Source organism: Brassica oleracea, chromosome C4, assembly GCF_000695525.1.
Source record: "Brassica oleracea var. oleracea cultivar TO1000 chromosome C4, BOL, whole genome shotgun sequence".
NCBI classification, from domain to species: domain Eukaryota; kingdom Viridiplantae; phylum Streptophyta; class Magnoliopsida; order Brassicales; family Brassicaceae; genus Brassica; species Brassica oleracea.
Window position 1 is genome coordinate 37,107,040 of NC_027751.1, and position 17,055 is coordinate 37,124,094.

Here is a 17,055-nt window from a genome sequence, read left to right on the forward strand (position 1 = left end):
TAGTGGAAGCCCCCTTGGTCTAGTGGTTTGACTAAGGGTCCATTAATGTTTCTACACCAGGAGGTCTGAGTTTGAATTCCTCGAAAAGACGGAATTATGCGAATTAAAGGAGAAAAGGCTTACAAGAGATCTATAACATGGCGTAAGAAGTACCGTCAAGCGTGGATCCGATAGAATGACTCAGGTGATGCAGTCATGCGTGAATCTTCATACGACAGGTAAAATTGTCGTCTGTAGAATTCTCTGTAATATTTCTCATAGTTGTAATAGCATAACTATCTAGCGTTAAAAAAAGTATCATTTAGCAAAAAGTATATATTTAATGTGAAAATATAGTAACAAATTGTTTGAATTACACACTTTTAGATTGGAATATATGTGCATATGTATAATTAAGGAAAGTTCCACTTAAGAAAGATATTCTTAAATGTAATGGTTGCACGTATATAAATAGCAAGGATTAATATTTTTTGTTGCAACTAATTGTTAACAAATCACATCTTTTATTTCCTATACAATCAACCACTATTAGAATCCCCTATATATTAATCCTGGAACATTACAACATATTTTCGTAGCCACATGTCATCACGAGAATGATTCTTAGAATTGTTAGAAAAACAAGTTGGTCTATATAAACATATACTATGCTTTTTATTAAACTAACTATAAAATTAATTAGTAGTATACAAAAGAATATTTTTTCTTTCCTTAAATAAAAGATACGGAATTACCTAATATGATTAACATATATATGACAATTAATGATTATGAATAATACATATTTGATAACAATTTTTCTAACATCTCTCTTTTTAGTTTAATTTTATACTATTAAAAGAAATTAAACAATCACATTAAGCATATAATAAAATAATTTAGATTTTTTCTAATATGTTATATTTTGAATTTTTAAAAATGACTATAAATTATTAAAAATGGTAAAAGTCCCACATTGAAAATTTTGTGATCAATGGTTTAACTTTTTTTTGTTCAAGCAAAATACAAATGATGATCATATATTGTAGGGGTGGGAGTTCGGATACACGTTCGGGTTCGTATTGGGTATTTCTGTATAAAGGTATAAAATCTGTTCGGGTATTTCTACACTTCGAGTCGGGTTCGGATATTTTATGTTCGGGTTCGGATATTTTGGATCGGGTTCAGATATTTAAATTTTTAAGAAAATATAAATAAATGGTCCATTGTTTAAGTTTTTTGTATTTAAAATATATGTTAATTAACTTATCTGGTTTTCTAATTTTTTAAAAATTAAGGTTTGGAGATAAAACTTTAAAAATAGAAAGACACTAGTTTAGTTGTTGTTTTGAAATTTTAGATACAACTTTTGTTAATGCAAGAAACAAGAGCTTGATATATATTTTAAGTGAGTAACAAATAGTTTTATCCATAATTATATGTATATTATCTAATTTTGAGCAATAAACATCATTAATATAAATATTTTGAATAAAATGAGAGAAGTAACTAGAAATATAGGGTTAAGTATACTTATGTTTGGGTATCTTCGGATATCCATTCGGGTTCGGATATTACCTGTTTGGATTCAAATATTACTGGAACTGGTGAAATAAGTAATTTGTTTTGTTGTTCCAGAATTAGATGATTTTTAAACCGAGCTGGTGAATATATACTAGACAAACATTTATATTTCGAGTTTGCACTTATATATTCTATAACAGCTTGATATATTAGATTTGAACACTAATCTGTTAATATAGTTTGCCGGTGATTTTTTTCAAAATTTTGATTCTTAGACATGTATCTGGAGTGAACCTAAATTTTACAGATGTCCATTTTTTTTAAAGTGACACTTATTTAATTCACTGAATTCATATAAGAAGTTAAAAAAAAAAATTTAACTCATATCAATAAAACAAAGAAGAGAATGAAAGCACAATTTTATAGAGATAGAAAATGAACTCACTTATGGAGAGTCAATAGTAAACAAATCGAGAACAGAAAACCTAATCCCCTTTCGTCATTATACAATCGATGTTGCCTATTTGCTTTTTGTGATTTGTGTCAGCCGCAAAACTTAATTTTATTTTGTTCATATGAAATCTTAAAAGTAATTAAAATGAGATGTAATACGTTAACTCTTCAACAACGATGATATATTTAAGAGACCAACATTTGTATTCGTCATTTTATAATCGATAAAGATTGTAGTGTTGCAAAATGTTAAAATCATTTAATAAACAAACATTATTATAAAAACTCACTCCGCGCATGCGCGCAGATTATCATCTAGTTAAGTATTAAACTATATAGACTTCAATCGTATCAGAACCGGACGATTCATAATCCACCTCAAACCATAAATTATCAGTAAGGTCTCATATTGAACCGATCGATCCACGATTGTGTATACAATGATTATATAGTATACTTTGGACGTAGTTCAAAAGAAAAGTATACTTTGGATATATGATTTTGTATACAATAAAATACACTATGGTATCCATGATTGTGTATTGAGTATAATATATCAAGTGTTTAAAGAATTCTTGAACCTATGGTTGTGTATAAAAAGACAATGTAATATACTGTGGACATGATATTGATCAATAGTGTATAAACACTCTTTTCTAATGTTCAGACAAACTAAATATACGTCAATTGTTTATGTTTTTGCCAAAGCTTTATATTGATTGTTTATCATTTTTTGTGCAAGGGCTTATAAAATGTTGCATCGTGATGTAATAATAATTTGGTCCGTATGCATTTCTCTAGAGGTTAATAATTTTAGACTAAGATTTGCCTAAACTCTTTCTAATGATGCCACATCAGTAATAAGAAGAGACTAGATTTTGATCCGCGCTTTGAAAGCGCGTGATTATATATTTTATAACAGTTTATTCTATAACATATAAATATTTGGTTGTTATTTTATTGTATCCTTTTCTTTAGTTTAAATTTATATGATAATTATATAATGTTGTGATTAGTGTGTATAAACAAGTAATAGCTGATTTTGTTTGTTTTAGTGATCATTATTGTTAAATAAATTTTGTGGTAATAGAGTAATTTTTTATTCTTTTTTTTTTAAGATTGAACATTAAACTATTTTCAAGATGGAAATGTTTTACTTAATAGTCATTATAGATTTTGATAAATAAGAGATAAATGAAATATGGTTTTTTGTGATTGGCATAGCTGGTGAAAATGTTTGTATTTATTGCAAAAGTTATGTATAGAGTAGGTTTAGGATCTTTATACAATCATAACAGATCTAAGTGTATTTTAGAAACAACAAAAATCGCAAAATAATAGAAACAAATTTGTAAGTAAATCTTTAATATAATAAATTCTGAATAAACACTAACAAATTCCCTTAACTAACTTTGGAAATGTTACCTCTAATTAATAGTTTCTATATTTTAGGAATAACAGAAAAATCGTAACCAAATCTTGGAAACTATGAAGTTAGATACTCCTTCTGGATTTAAATATAAGATGTTTAAGGTTTTACACACATATTAAGAAACAATAAATACAATATTTTAGTTGTTACTTTGTGATTATATCAATAAAATTTCACCAATCATAATTTTACTTTTTAATTTATGTTTAAATTTTAAAAATAAATCCATTAATTATATCTCAAAACAACATACATTTGTATACAAGATAAAAATATAGAACATCTTACATTCGTATCCGGAGGGAGTATATATGAATCTTTAACGTAGGTAAAATTGGAAATATGGTCTTTAACTAATATTTTCTAAATGTGTTTATGCTCCATGAATATTTTCTAAAAAAAAATCACCTCGTCATATATAATCCATATCACTTTAACCAAGGGTAACGTTGCTGATGCTTCAGATATATTCCCTCTGCTCTTTCTCGTCATTACATGCTCAGCAATGTATTTTGGGTAAGCTTCAAATAGGGAAAACATTTTTTCTGCTAGAAACAATTAACAATAAGAAAAGAAAATAATCTAAAAAATGCCATCCAAGTCTTCTGCAGCATCGAGACTTTCTTCATTCATGAGCTTGAAATTTCAACCTAACCATCAAAACAAAACAAAAACATTATGAGACAGAGAGTCATCAAGACACCGGTAACTTCTTTTTTTTTTTTGAAACTTAAGACACCAGTAACTTAAAAGACATAAATCGTCAAAACACTCACATGCTTCTTCTTCTTTTTCCTCAGTCCAGAAAATGAACTCTTGGGGCCATCATTAGCTGGCTGCAGGGAAAATAAATTAGACACAAAGTAACGTGCATTCCACTAAAAAGAAACAAATTAAAAGTTTTACAGCACATAGACTCAGATCAACATACCAGGTAATGAATCAGATTTTTCCACTTGTGACTCTGTTGAGTCCTCGATATATAGGATGCTGAATGACTACATTCGTCTTCTTCTTCTACTAAGTGGTTGGATCAAACGGTGCGAGCTAAGGATAGCCCAACAGTTTAAACAACACAATCATACTAATCAAGCAAAAAAAGTAAAAAACAAAGTCTAACTTGAGCCTTATCAAAATCTTTAATATATGAAATGATCGCTTATAGACAAAAACAACTCAACTTGCCTCTTGCTCGTTCTTCTCCTCCTTCATCTCATTATTTTCATCAGCCCTGATTGCTACTGAAAAAAGATAATAAACACGCAGAAACCAAAAATATGCACCAGCTATAGCAGAACTGATAACGTATCTAAAAGATAACAAATTTCAACTCCCAATAAGAATCAATACAAATGATTATACCCCAATAAATCTAGGTTAAGTTTTCACAATATATTTAACAGTCTCTTCAATTATTTGCTATGCTTGATAAAAGAAAATGAATTCGAAAAGGAATCAACAAAAACTCACCAACAATTTGAACGCAAAGAGATTTGACGCCAAAAGTGAAATGAAAGAAGGTAGCTTGCAAGCAATCGATCAGAGAGAGAGAGATGGATTATTACTTAATAAATATTTGTATAGTTAATATAAGAAGTCACGTTGATTTTTAGAGTTTTTTTTTAATGTCTGATTAATTATGCTATTACAACGATGATACGCCATGCACCATACTGAAGACCTCTTGTAACTTTTTTTCTCCATAATCTGCAAAATTTGTGTTTTCTGGGGTTTGAACTCCAGACCTACTCGTGTAGAAACATTAATGAACTATTAGTCAAACCACTGGGCTAAGGAGACATTAATGAACCCTTAGTTAAATTTACTTTTTTAATTTCAAAATATTCTCGGTGGCATTACATCGTAAATAACTTTAAAAGATAATGGCATAATACTATTAGAGATTCTGCTGTAATAGTATAGATAAGGGATTGTCACCTTAGCAAGTCTAAAATTTAATTAGTACAAAATTGAGGTCACATATTTTTAAAAGATCCTCCATTAATATATAGAGAAGTACTATGTAGGCAAGGCAAACAAAAATAAACAACAAACCTTAGAGAATTTTTATTATAAAACTCTATTTTCAAACGTAATTCTATACTCGAAATGAGTTTTACTCTAACTCTACTCTATTTTGTAGTGGCAAATAAATAATGAAAAAATAAAATAATATTTCTTTATTTGTGGAATAAACTCATTTTATACCATTGTGGAGTTAAAAAGAAAATTGTAATTAAAATAAATATTATTGTGAGTTTAAAAAAAAAAATAGAGTGGGGTTAGAGATGATCTTACAAATACTTGGTACAGTTGGATCCGTCGCCTTGATTTAGTGAGCATAGAGTTATGTTACATTGTGGTTTCTTAAAGGAAACAATTATCTTGATCAAATCAAAATCATAAGAAATTGTATTGGCATTTCCTGAAGATGGGAACAATATATGGTTGGGCGAACGGGTGTTTAAAACACTTAACTATAAATATACAAAGCACCATTAAAACATGGGAATCCTAAAACATGCAACAAATACATAATGAACCTCAAAGATAGGAAGGAAGTATGCTAATTTATATATCATCTAGAAAAGAGTAAAAATAAACAAGATTAGAGATACATAATAAATTATATACAAAATCCTCAAGAGTCAAAGCCAAAATGAAATGCATAAGTAATTAACAAGATAATTAAACCTACGAAAATAAAAATAATCTAAATTATTTCTCAACCAGTTCCATTAAATAACATTACAAATGTAAAATGTTGTTCATTAATGCCAGCGCTTATGACAAGTTGCGTTGTAAACTAGAGATCAAATTTTAACATAATTAGTTAGCACTCCCTCCATTTCGATTTAATTGTCGTTGTAGGAAACAAAATTTGTTTCAAAATAAATGTCGTTTTAAAATTCTAATGCAAAATTTATTAATAAGATTCTCCACTTTATTTTTCTATTGGTTGAATTATAGTTAGGTGTATAGGTAATTGTATTTTTATTTTGGAAATATACAAAATCATATGTTTTCTTAATATGTGTGAATAAACTCATAAAGACAATTAAAACGAAACAGAGGGAGTAATATATTTATGCCATAGCAATGAGTTGGCGGATCTAGAGATATCCGGGGCAAAACTATAAAGACTGATTAACACCTTTGTAAATTTGAATTTTTAACAAGGGCAAGGGCAAGAAAAAAAATTATTACAAAACTACACTGATTAAAAACTTTATGGTGGGCAACTGCCCCGGTTAATTTACATGTTCCTTAAGCTTGTTTATCCTAAGATCATAATTTTCTAGGATTAGTCATTTTATTTGGTTGCTAAAAAAAAATCAATTTGTTTTTGTGCTATTAATATACATTTTACAGATTTTGAAGTCAGATGTTGTTTATACAACAATAACACTAACACAAACCACTATGTCACATATTGTGGCAAAAACAATTTTTCGTTTAATCGAATCTAGTGAACAACGGATAACATTTGTATGAAATCATAGTAAAACTAGGGCGAGTCCGCGCGTAGCGCGGAATTTAGTGTTTTGATTGTATAAAAAATAGTATAATTTTTGTAACTTTGCTTTTATGTTCAGCTGGTTGTGAGTGCAAATCGTGGAATGATTAGTTTTGTCAATACCACATCCCAAACAAACATGCTAAAATAATATGAGGACATTCTCAATATTGTTGCAAGATTGTATATTGTTATAACACTCATAAATCTTCAATACATTTTAAACTTGAGAATTAGAAGTTAAACCAAGCGGTATCGATCAAATGTGTATGATATTTTTTTTAATAGTTTTACTGGTTCTCTCGTTTTGTTCTCAGAGCCTAGCTCTGTTTTTTGGTTTTGGTGTGAACGTTTTGTTTTGGTGGATAACTATGAATTTCTAATGCAATTTCAGAGAAAAAAAAAGGAGGGTATTTAATATTAGTGAGAATGATGTGTATGAAAATTTAAGTATTATCTGTTTTTAACAATTGTCGTTGTTTTTTCCGGTATTTATTAGGGCTGGGTAAAATACCCAGTTCCGAAGAACCGAACCGAATCCGATCCGAAAAATAGTACCAAATTCGAACCAAAATTGATTAAATGTCCGAACGGGTTCAAAATTTTGGTATCAAGAGAACCAAAACCAAACCCGACCCGAACTGAAGTATTTCAGGTACTTGAATGTATCTGAAATAAATTTATATAACTAAATATATTATTTATTTTTAGATTTAATGTATATTAAAAGACATCTAAAATATATAAGATACTTTTTATGTTGTCTGAAATACTTAAAATATATACAAATAGTCAAAAATAAATGTATAAAATAGTTAAAATTTACTCAAACCACCACAAATACTTGAAATATCTATTGATTCTCTGTCCAAATATTTAAACCAAACCAAACTTATTTGTTAAGTTTAGGTATTTTTATGTAAATTTAAAGTATACAATAGATTTTAAATTTTAAAAATAATTTAAATGGATTATCCAAACCCGAACCGAACCCGCAAAGATCCGAACCGAACCCGAACCAAAATTTAGAAATACTCGAATATGGCTGAAATCTTTGACCCCGAAAACCCGAAATCCGAATAAACCCGAACCAAATCCGAATGGATACCCGAACGCCCACCCCTATTATTTATGTCATATTTTACGTTTTTATGCAATTAGAATGGGCTATATTATGCTTATTAAAAGTGCAATAATATGTGACAAAGATGACTGGCTAAAATCAGAATATGGAAACACTTAGCACATGTCTTTATTTGTAATACTTGAATATAGTATAAGTTGTAAGCTAATTTTATATATTTTAAACACTTAGCACATGAAATTGATGTTGAGAATGTCGGGAATGGGTTTGGACAACAGGTATATGTAAAGTTGATTAGATTACTGTTGCCACTCTGTTTCCACCATTACCAAACTGGACTAATTGTTGAAAGTACTAACTTATGGACATTTAGATACTCCCATTCAGTTTCATAGAAGCACATCTATGGCTAATTTGGCTTGTAGTGCCGCAGGGATGTCATGCATTGCTGAAATCTGTCTATATAGAGAGAAAGACCCCATGATCAAATCGTAAATTGATTATGATATATATGTTAATTCTTGAGAGGTCCTCTGCTTGGAATATATTTAGTATTTGGATGATCTATTATTAATCTAACCAAAAAACCTCATTGATGCATAAGCACTATTCAAATATCAAATACTGCTTTCCAGATATGGTCAATATATCGTGTTAGTTTGGAGCTAATTATTAGATATATAAAGATATGCAGAGAATATAAACTGAAACTTGGAGAGCAAAGTACATGTGCTAAATATCTTTATATTAGTTCAAACTTAAGCAGAACTTTTGAAGACTGTCTGAAAAACTTAGCAACCGGCAGAAGAAAAAAAATTGATGCCTTAGCATTATTCAAATAGAAAATACTGCGTCCAGATACTTCATGATTTTCACCTATGCGATTTTGGCCTTCTTGACAACCTTGGAAGATGATGGTGATGCTGTTCCTATAGTTGGTGATTCTTCACGATCATTACCACCAACGTCAACCTTAGTATGCCCTGAGATGTTCACATGCATCTCCATCATCATCACTGCCCTCCTGTTAAAACCAAAACAAATATCATTATTTCATACTACGTAGAAAACAGAATGAAATGTAAAATGAAACTAACAATGGCAAAAAAGTCTGGTAGTGACAGAGGTCACCTTCGCCCAAGATGCTGAGAGATAGTGAGTATTTGAAGGTCAGCCCAAGTACATAACGATCTATATAGCGCCTAGCAATGCATGTTTTGACTTTTGAAATCTTAAAACAAACATGTGAAAAAGACAAATCAAATATAATTAAAAAGATGGAAAGGCATTAGAAATCATACCTGAAGATGCCTGATTAGTGGCATTCCCTTGATCTGCCTCTTGGTTCTTCAAAGCTCATATATTGTTTCCATTGCTTCCAAGGATCTAACTCCGGCCATCAGTTCTTGAATTTCGATTAAGGTAAAGTGATCAAGTTGTTTTACATACGAAGCCTTCTCAAACATGTCCTCAATGATCTCATAAGAAGCACTATTCTCAGCATAGGAACGCTCATGAATTCTCGCAAGGCACTGCTCATCATCTCTATCCATGTCATACAAATAAGATGTTCTGTTTCTGAAATCAACAAACAGAATTGAAACTATCTCCTTAAGAGTGAAATAAATATTTTGACCGAAAAAGCAAAGTGCTTGTTAATTGGTCCTCGCAGAATCTAGCTTCGTCGATGTCTTCTGACATGGGAGAGTATTGTAATGGCAAGTCATCCCTGTGTTATCAACACACGTGAATGAAGCTCCTCATAAGAGATAATAATGTATAAACAATCATAAAATAAAATCAGGGCTTGTTGAGACGTGCTTTTTTGGCATTTTACAAAACACACACTTAAATGATCACTCAACTATACAATATATATATATATATATATATATATTCATAAAACTTAAAAGGATAATGTGAAGAAGAAGATGGATAAACAGACCTGTGGTTGTTGGGATAAAGAAAGGTCTCAGAGTGAGAAGGAGAGTCTAACATGTTGACGGAGCCTGAGTCTCCGACTGTAAGCCCGTTTAAACTGCAAGCCATTATATACGAAGAACATGATTATCCAAATCTCAATAGACGCCATTGCAATCGAAATCAGAATCAATACAATTAGCTAAAGATGGCAACCAATTGAATACAGAAGAATCAGCGCAATCGATTGAATTACAGAGCCAAGCGATCCAGAATGAGAGAAAGACAAACCTTGCTGAGATAACGTTTCTGGGAGCAGACGTTATCGAGATATACCTCGTCTTCTGGATCTCTTGCTCGTTTCCCGCTCGGCGAAGCAGACGACGCCAGCGACGATGCTGATATCGGCGTCGATCGTGATTTCGGCCCCATGTTCAGATTACGCCTGAATCTATTTTAAAATAAGATGATCATGAGTTTTGAAAAATAGAATAACCTTAGCGTTAAGGAGGGGCATATCACACCCATCAACTCGCCACCACCTTTAACGTTTCTGGCTTCCCAGAATCTGAGATTGAATACATCGCACCGGCGGTGAGTCTACGGCCTCGCAGATGTTAACCACACATAAGCCATTAATCGGGCACTTTCAAAGACCATGGAAGCAGAACAGGCGCCGTCGAGTAACGAAGAGGCGCTGCGTAATGAGTAAAACACTTCTTTATAATAATATATATATATAGATAAGATTGGGCTGTGGGCCTGCGGCCTTTTCTAAGAACGTATCTACGTACGTATTGTGTATTTTCTTTCTACAAACTGATTGCCTAATCTACACAATGGCTCACGCAGTAACAGTATACATATAGTAAAACCAAATTTTTACATATTCAAGTATATTTATTGGTTATATTGAAAAACAGTAAAAAAATTTTAATTTGGTCTGTGTATCTAAAGAATAAATTTGTAGCCCTAAAGTTCAAATATAATTAACATTCTGATTAAAAATGGTGGTTGAAACATCAGTATCGGTTTATTACTGATATTTGATAAAGTAGTTAGCAAGTATTAGAGTTTGATAATGTCTTGGTTTATCATTGATGTTATTACCAGATCACTATTTATATTTGTCCCATTTGTTTCTAAATGAATGTTAATGAATGAAATTACTAAAAATTGATAAGATATAGTACTAATAAAAAACAATACAATGATAAGCATTTTTTTGTGGGTGTTTATGTATGGTTGTCAATTCATATATAATACTACTATTTTTTTTTTTTTTTGTAAGAGCATGATTAACCCTATAACTCTATTTGGGTTTTTTAATGACTTTTTAATAATAAATGTTAGCTAAGAATTTTAGTTAAGAAACACCAAGTTTCTATGCTCCATTGGTAGTTTTTTAAACAAAGGTTCTTAAGAAAAGAAAATTAAACATTGTTTTGTTATACACACACTTTTTCATACACACACGCATTTTACACATTGAAAATACACACACATTTGATCCAATTTTGAGCTCAGCTGATAGAACATATTATGTACTTTATAAATAAAATTTGCCCAAGTTTGAGATTTTTAGGATCAGTCGGCAACTGGAGACGCTTTCTTTTTGTCCTTTTATGATTCTATCTATAAGAAATGATACCTGCATAGCGTTGAGATTTTCCCATGGGATCTTCTCGGTGGCAAGCTCCCATAGTACAACTCCAAAGCTGTAAATATCAGACCTGCATCAATGATTTAAGAAGAGCTAGTTAGCATTGAATGCAACATAACAATTAATCAAGGGAATGAAACCAAACAGAGCACGAGAATATACTTCTCATCAGCAGACTCATTTCGAAGAACTTCTGGTGCCATCCATTGAGGCTGCAGAAAAAGTAAAACGACAATCAAAGATTATTCTGAGATATTGGCTTGTAAGTCAGAATTCAAATAGAGAAAGAGCATAATTAAAAGCTCTTGCTGCAGTTGCACTAATGCACATAATGAATCCAAACCAGTGGAAACCTGGCTCACCCTGTAACACAGATCATTAAATCATTCAAATGAAAATGTTGATTGTAAAACATGGTGATAGTTACAAGAAGAAAGTCTGAAACTTTAGATAAGACATGACTCGAATAACGCAGTCAAGTAAAAAAAAGGATGAAGCTTTATATAACACATGACTCGTAATTGTGTTTGCCCGTGTAACTTGACTTGTATACTAAACATAACCACATTTGTCCAAAAGACAATGAACAAAGAAATAAGCTTTTTAGGCTTCAGACACACAAACATTCATCTCAAATATTAAAACCAAACAATGGATGGATCAGACATGTAATCAATCTACAGAGACAGAACAAATATTTTTTTTGGTAAAATGAGACAGAACAAATATCATCAAATGTGAGCTCAAAAGACATTTAAGAGTGACAATCCCTTCATCAACAGAAACAGAATCATAGTTTTTGATGGGTTCTAATTAAAGTAGGAATCTTTACCATCTTGAAACAGAGAGAATCACACAGAAACACACAAACAAGAAGCTAGATCTCGATCAAACAAGAAAGAGCATTGGTCAAGGATCCTGAGGAAAGGGAGTGAAGAAGAAGATACCTGGTTTCTGGGGCTTTCCATCGGCCCATTTGGAGAGGGAGAAGTGAACCTTCTCGCTGCTCATGGATTCAGTTTTGAAGGGTTCTTTCAGGCAGTTCCTCACGAGATTCGCGCAGATGTTTGAGTACGTTATACACGTCATCCCCACCGCCCTCCAGAACGGAACCGCCGCAGTCGATGCCATCTCCGATTTTGATCGATCGAGACGAGGAGATTGAGAAGAAGAAGAAGATCGAAAGTTGACACGTGAAATAAAAACCCTATTAGTAATCGGTCTCCAAAGTCCCAAGTTAAGGATCGGTAACTTTCCTTTTAATTAGTTTTGATTTAATTAAATCAGTTCTTTTGTTTAGAAACCCATTAAACATCAATGATAATCATGGTCTAAGTATCCAATTACTTAGTTCTCAAAAAAAAAAACAATCCAATTACCCCCAAAAACACTTGCAATTTCATCGTTCCATTGATTTTCGTAAAAGGAACATAGTCAAAAGTAATTTAGTACCATCCGAAGCGACATCAACTCCCGTGTCTTAAAAGATTAAACCTTAGCTCTACCCATAATCTAATCTTTAAGCATAATTTAAGATCGACAACAACATATACGCTTTTTTTGAAAACTATATCACATAGTTTGGTCAAAAAAAAAACTATATCACATAGTATCTTGTAACTTATAAATACTCAAAATAATATATATCATTTAATGATACAGCCAAGTTCCAACGAAAGTGCCAATGAGAATCCAATCTAGCTCCCTATTTCATCTTTTCATTATATGGAGTTGTATAGTACATGGTAATTTTTTCCTTTTTTGAAAAAAAAACACATTATTTGTATTTTTAATCTTATCTTGAGTAATGACTGTATATGATCATATGTTCATAGGTAAAGTAATATGTCATGAAGTAACATTCTATGTGCAAAATAAATGCCCATTTCCCATTTGGCCGGCTGTTGCCCCCAACTCTGGCCACCCGGTGTTAGCCTCCGGTGGATTTTACCTGCCATGCGGAAATACCAGACGCATTGATGTTCCTTGGGGTTGGAATGGTCGTCTTTGGGCTAGAACAGGCTGTGATTTCACTTCAAATTGGAATCAAGCTTGTGAAACGGGTAATTGTAATTTTAATTATATTTGTGTCATGGACCATATGGAAAAATTAAAATATTTATTTAAAAGCAAAATTTCTATTTGAAATGGTTACAACGTATGGAGCGTAAGAAATGATGATAGTGTATTTTAGACGTGTTTTGGGTACTTGAATCCCTGAGCACCATTCAGACCTTTATGTTAAGTATTCTACCGAACTAGCATTTGATCACACAAATGTTTACATTAATACCTTAGAGTTTGTGATAAACTGTTTATCCGATATATCTCATTAGGGGGTTTATTTTTATTTTTATTTTTAGTAGGGATAGCAACTCTATGTAGAATTACGGCTTAGACTTTATTAGAATGTACAATACAGTATTTATACTGATTACAATAGGTATTCTAGGAATGATATAATTACAGAAACACCCTTATATACATATCCTCTACACACCCTCTAAAGATAAGAGTGTAAGAGCATCATTAACGCTCTGCCTCTTTAAATTAGGTTCTTAGGATTTTTTTTTTTTTTTAATAAAATAAATAGAGAACCAAGTGGTGGGACCCGTGAACAAGCCACCCTCTTATGTAGGAGGAGGAAGAAGCCAGCTTTTAAAATGGTGTGAAACCTACCAATTTTTTAATATTTTTTTTTTTAAAACCCAAGGCTTAGAGCCAGGGTTAAAGATGCTCTAATAGTCATAAAATTCATAACTATGCTTGAGCACACCAATTTCTTTTCGTAAAGTTCTTTTTTTCGGAGATTCTTTCATTTATTTTACCCACATATTATGACATGACGATGGTTGATAAGATATTGTTTATAGACGTGTAATTGTTGTTGTATTAAAACGAATTTTAGGTGATTGTGATGGAAGTTTGGAGTGTAACGGGCTGATCGGAAAACCTCCGGCAACACTTATCCAAATTGCGGTACAAGCAGACAAATCGAAACTCAATTTCTATGATGTAAGTCTTGTGGACGGTTATAACCTCCCTGTCACTGTGACCTCCAAGCCCATATCATCCAAATGCACCATCTTTGGTTGCCATAGAGATCTTAAAACCACATGTCCCGAAGAATTACAGGTATAATTCTTTTATTCATACCTGGGATATAATTAATACTCAAATCTAAATGAGACTTTTCTTTTTGCTAATTCGAATATAATCTTTACAACATTGGTTCCTTATTAATTTCGCATTTTTGTAGGTTGTGAACAAAGAAGGACGCGTCGTAGCATGCAAGAGTGCTTGCTTAGCGTTTGATAACGACAGGTTTTGTTGTCGGAATGCGTATGGAACGCCGGAAAAGTGCAAAAAGACTACCTACTCTGTGTTGTTTAAAGAAGCTTGCCCCAGTTATTACAGTTACGCCTACGACACACCTCCTCCTTTGGTCACTTGCTCCGCCAAAGAATACATCATCACGTTTTGTCCGTCAAATTGGGGTCACAGTTCAACGTAAAAGGTTCCAAAGGAACATTCTATGTATAAAGTATCATTAATTATATACTCATGAACGTATGATTTGTATAATCCGCTTAGGTTTTGTTACGTTTCCTTTATCGGGTGCGTAATAACGGCCGATTGCGATATGTGAGATGGACTGTTGATCATATTATTTGGGAAATAAAAATCGGCTTTACTAAGTTAACAAAAAAATGCGGCTTTACTTGCTATAATCCCAAAACAAAGTAAATAACCAATACTAAATCTCCAATATAGAAAAGGAGTTGAGATAGTATTTTTAGGATGTTCAATGTAAAAAAGTTGTAACATCTCGATGATTTTTGGGATATGATGAAATGTTTAATAGAATTGATTTGGTTTCCTACGTTATCAAAGTGCACTTATCTGTTTGGTCAACCATTCATTTAAAATTTTAGAGTTAAGCATGTTTGGACTAGCTAATGGGAAGGATGACTTATCGGAAATGATTCGTGATATCGTGCAAGTGAGATCAAAGCACGAAGAAAGAACATGTGGTGATTGCAGAGTTAGTACACAAGAGTTTTGAGCCTTAGAAAATTAACGCACTGTCCGTCGCGCGGAATGAGATCCATGGACATGAGAATGAGCGGACGTGGGAGGCCCATTAGCCGTGGACAGTCGGGGGTTACAAGTAGTATCATAGCTAGTTAGCCATATTGGTCCTGGCCCAGAGAAACGTCTTGAGACCTATCGTGATGCGTAAGGAGGACGTTGCGCTCTGTGAGGAGAGGCAAATTGTAACATTGGTATATGATAAAAGGTTTAATAGAATTGATTTGGCTACCTATATCATCAAAGTGCACTTACATTTTCGGTCAACCATCCATTAAAAACTCCAAAGTTAAGAGTATTTGGACTGCAGTAGTGGAAGGAATGTTGACATATCGAGAAGTAATTTGGTATCATGCTACTCAGGCCCAAGCACGAAGAAAAGTCATGTAGTGACTGCAAGTGAGTAAACAAGAGCTTTGATCTTTAAAAAATTAACGCACCGTCCGACCGGGCCCACGAACCGAAGGAGTGGACGTGAGAAATTCATTAGCCGTGGACGGTCAGGACGTTCTCAAAATATCCAATTCAATCAGCATTTGTTAGCTCATTTAGGGACTTTAAAATTACCAAATCAAAAAAAAATTGAACATGTGCCTCATGCGCCTAAAATTTTCTCCCCGTGAGCGAAGCTGCAAAGCCACTAGTTCTCTCTTCACCGTCTCCTTTCCCGGAGTCCGTCCCCTCCCCGCCGTCCATGGCGAAAAACAAAAAGTCCAAACTTTCCTTTGGCTGTAATCCCACTGGCTTTGCCAACTCCTCTTCACCGTCAGTTTCTAAATCATCGGCGTCTGGTTCAGCAGAATTGGCCGTCAACAAAGCACCCTCTACAGAGGTAGTCATTCCACATGATGTTGCTTCTATGTAAGCGATTAAAATTCCTCGTGAGTAGAACACACCGGATAAATGGAACTAACCCCCCCCCCTTTCTTTGGCAAAAAAAAACTGAGGAAAGTGTTACTCCTAATAAACAGCTCCCAGCCATCTTCAGGGCAGACATCTTACATCTTCAATCTCCCCCTTTTAGCTTTGTGTGCCGATCAAGCACAACACTCTTCTGGTTCAGCAACCACGTTCCTCACCTGGAAACTTTCATACCAAATGTGCCTTTCTCCCCTACGAGATGTGCACCACACCATGCTTTTCTCCCCCATGAGATATGCATCCTCTGTACCAGAATATCACCATTCTCCCCCTGCTTGATTGCATACTAAGCTCAAACAGATGGTTAGATGTCAAGCTTTACAGACCTACCGTCTGTTTCTTCATATATAATCATGACACAGCCCCTGCTGCAGCAGAATAACAAGTACTGCATCACGATCTGACGCACCTGTCGAGCTACCTCTCGACCCACTTCTGTTGAGGACCTGGCTACCTTCATGTGTCGTCTC

General features: G+C 32.9%; 1 protein-coding gene and 2 long non-coding RNA genes across 9 annotated transcripts; 1 reads left to right on the plus strand and 2 right to left on the minus strand.

Annotated features, from left to right (window-relative positions):
* Positions 1 to 3,802: 3,802 nt before the first annotated feature.
* On the minus strand, positions 3,803 to 4,833 carry LOC106337719. The gene is made up of 3 exons (XR_001269129.1): positions 4,320 to 4,833; positions 4,165 to 4,224; positions 3,803 to 4,038 (listed from the first exon to the last, which is right to left on the minus strand). It is a non-coding gene; the product is annotated as an uncharacterized LOC106337719 (long non-coding RNA).
* Positions 4,834 to 8,684: 3,851 nt separating this feature from the next.
* Positions 8,685 to 10,612, minus strand: LOC106337717. Of its 7 annotated transcripts, none has more exons than XR_001269126.1 (6): positions 10,499 to 10,612; positions 10,201 to 10,354; positions 9,935 to 10,027; positions 9,291 to 9,718; positions 9,121 to 9,191; positions 8,685 to 9,013 (listed from the first exon to the last, which is right to left on the minus strand). It is a non-coding gene; the product is annotated as an uncharacterized LOC106337717 (long non-coding RNA). The 7 variants fall into 7 exon arrangements; XR_001269124.1 differs by having other exon boundaries at positions 10,201 to 10,360; XR_001269125.1 differs by having other exon boundaries at positions 10,452 to 10,612.
* Positions 10,613 to 13,198: 2,586 nt separating this feature from the next.
* On the plus strand, positions 13,199 to 15,255 carry LOC106340707 (thaumatin-like protein). Its single transcript, XM_013779554.1, has 4 exons — positions 13,199 to 13,317; positions 13,408 to 13,635; positions 14,481 to 14,707; positions 14,832 to 15,255. The coding sequence occupies exons 1-4, from the start codon at positions 13,257 to 13,259 to the stop codon at positions 15,084 to 15,086; spliced, it is 771 nt and encodes a 256-aa protein (XP_013635008.1). The 5' UTR covers positions 13,199 to 13,256; the 3' UTR covers positions 15,087 to 15,255.
* The last annotated feature ends 1,800 nt before the right edge of the window (positions 15,256 to 17,055 follow it).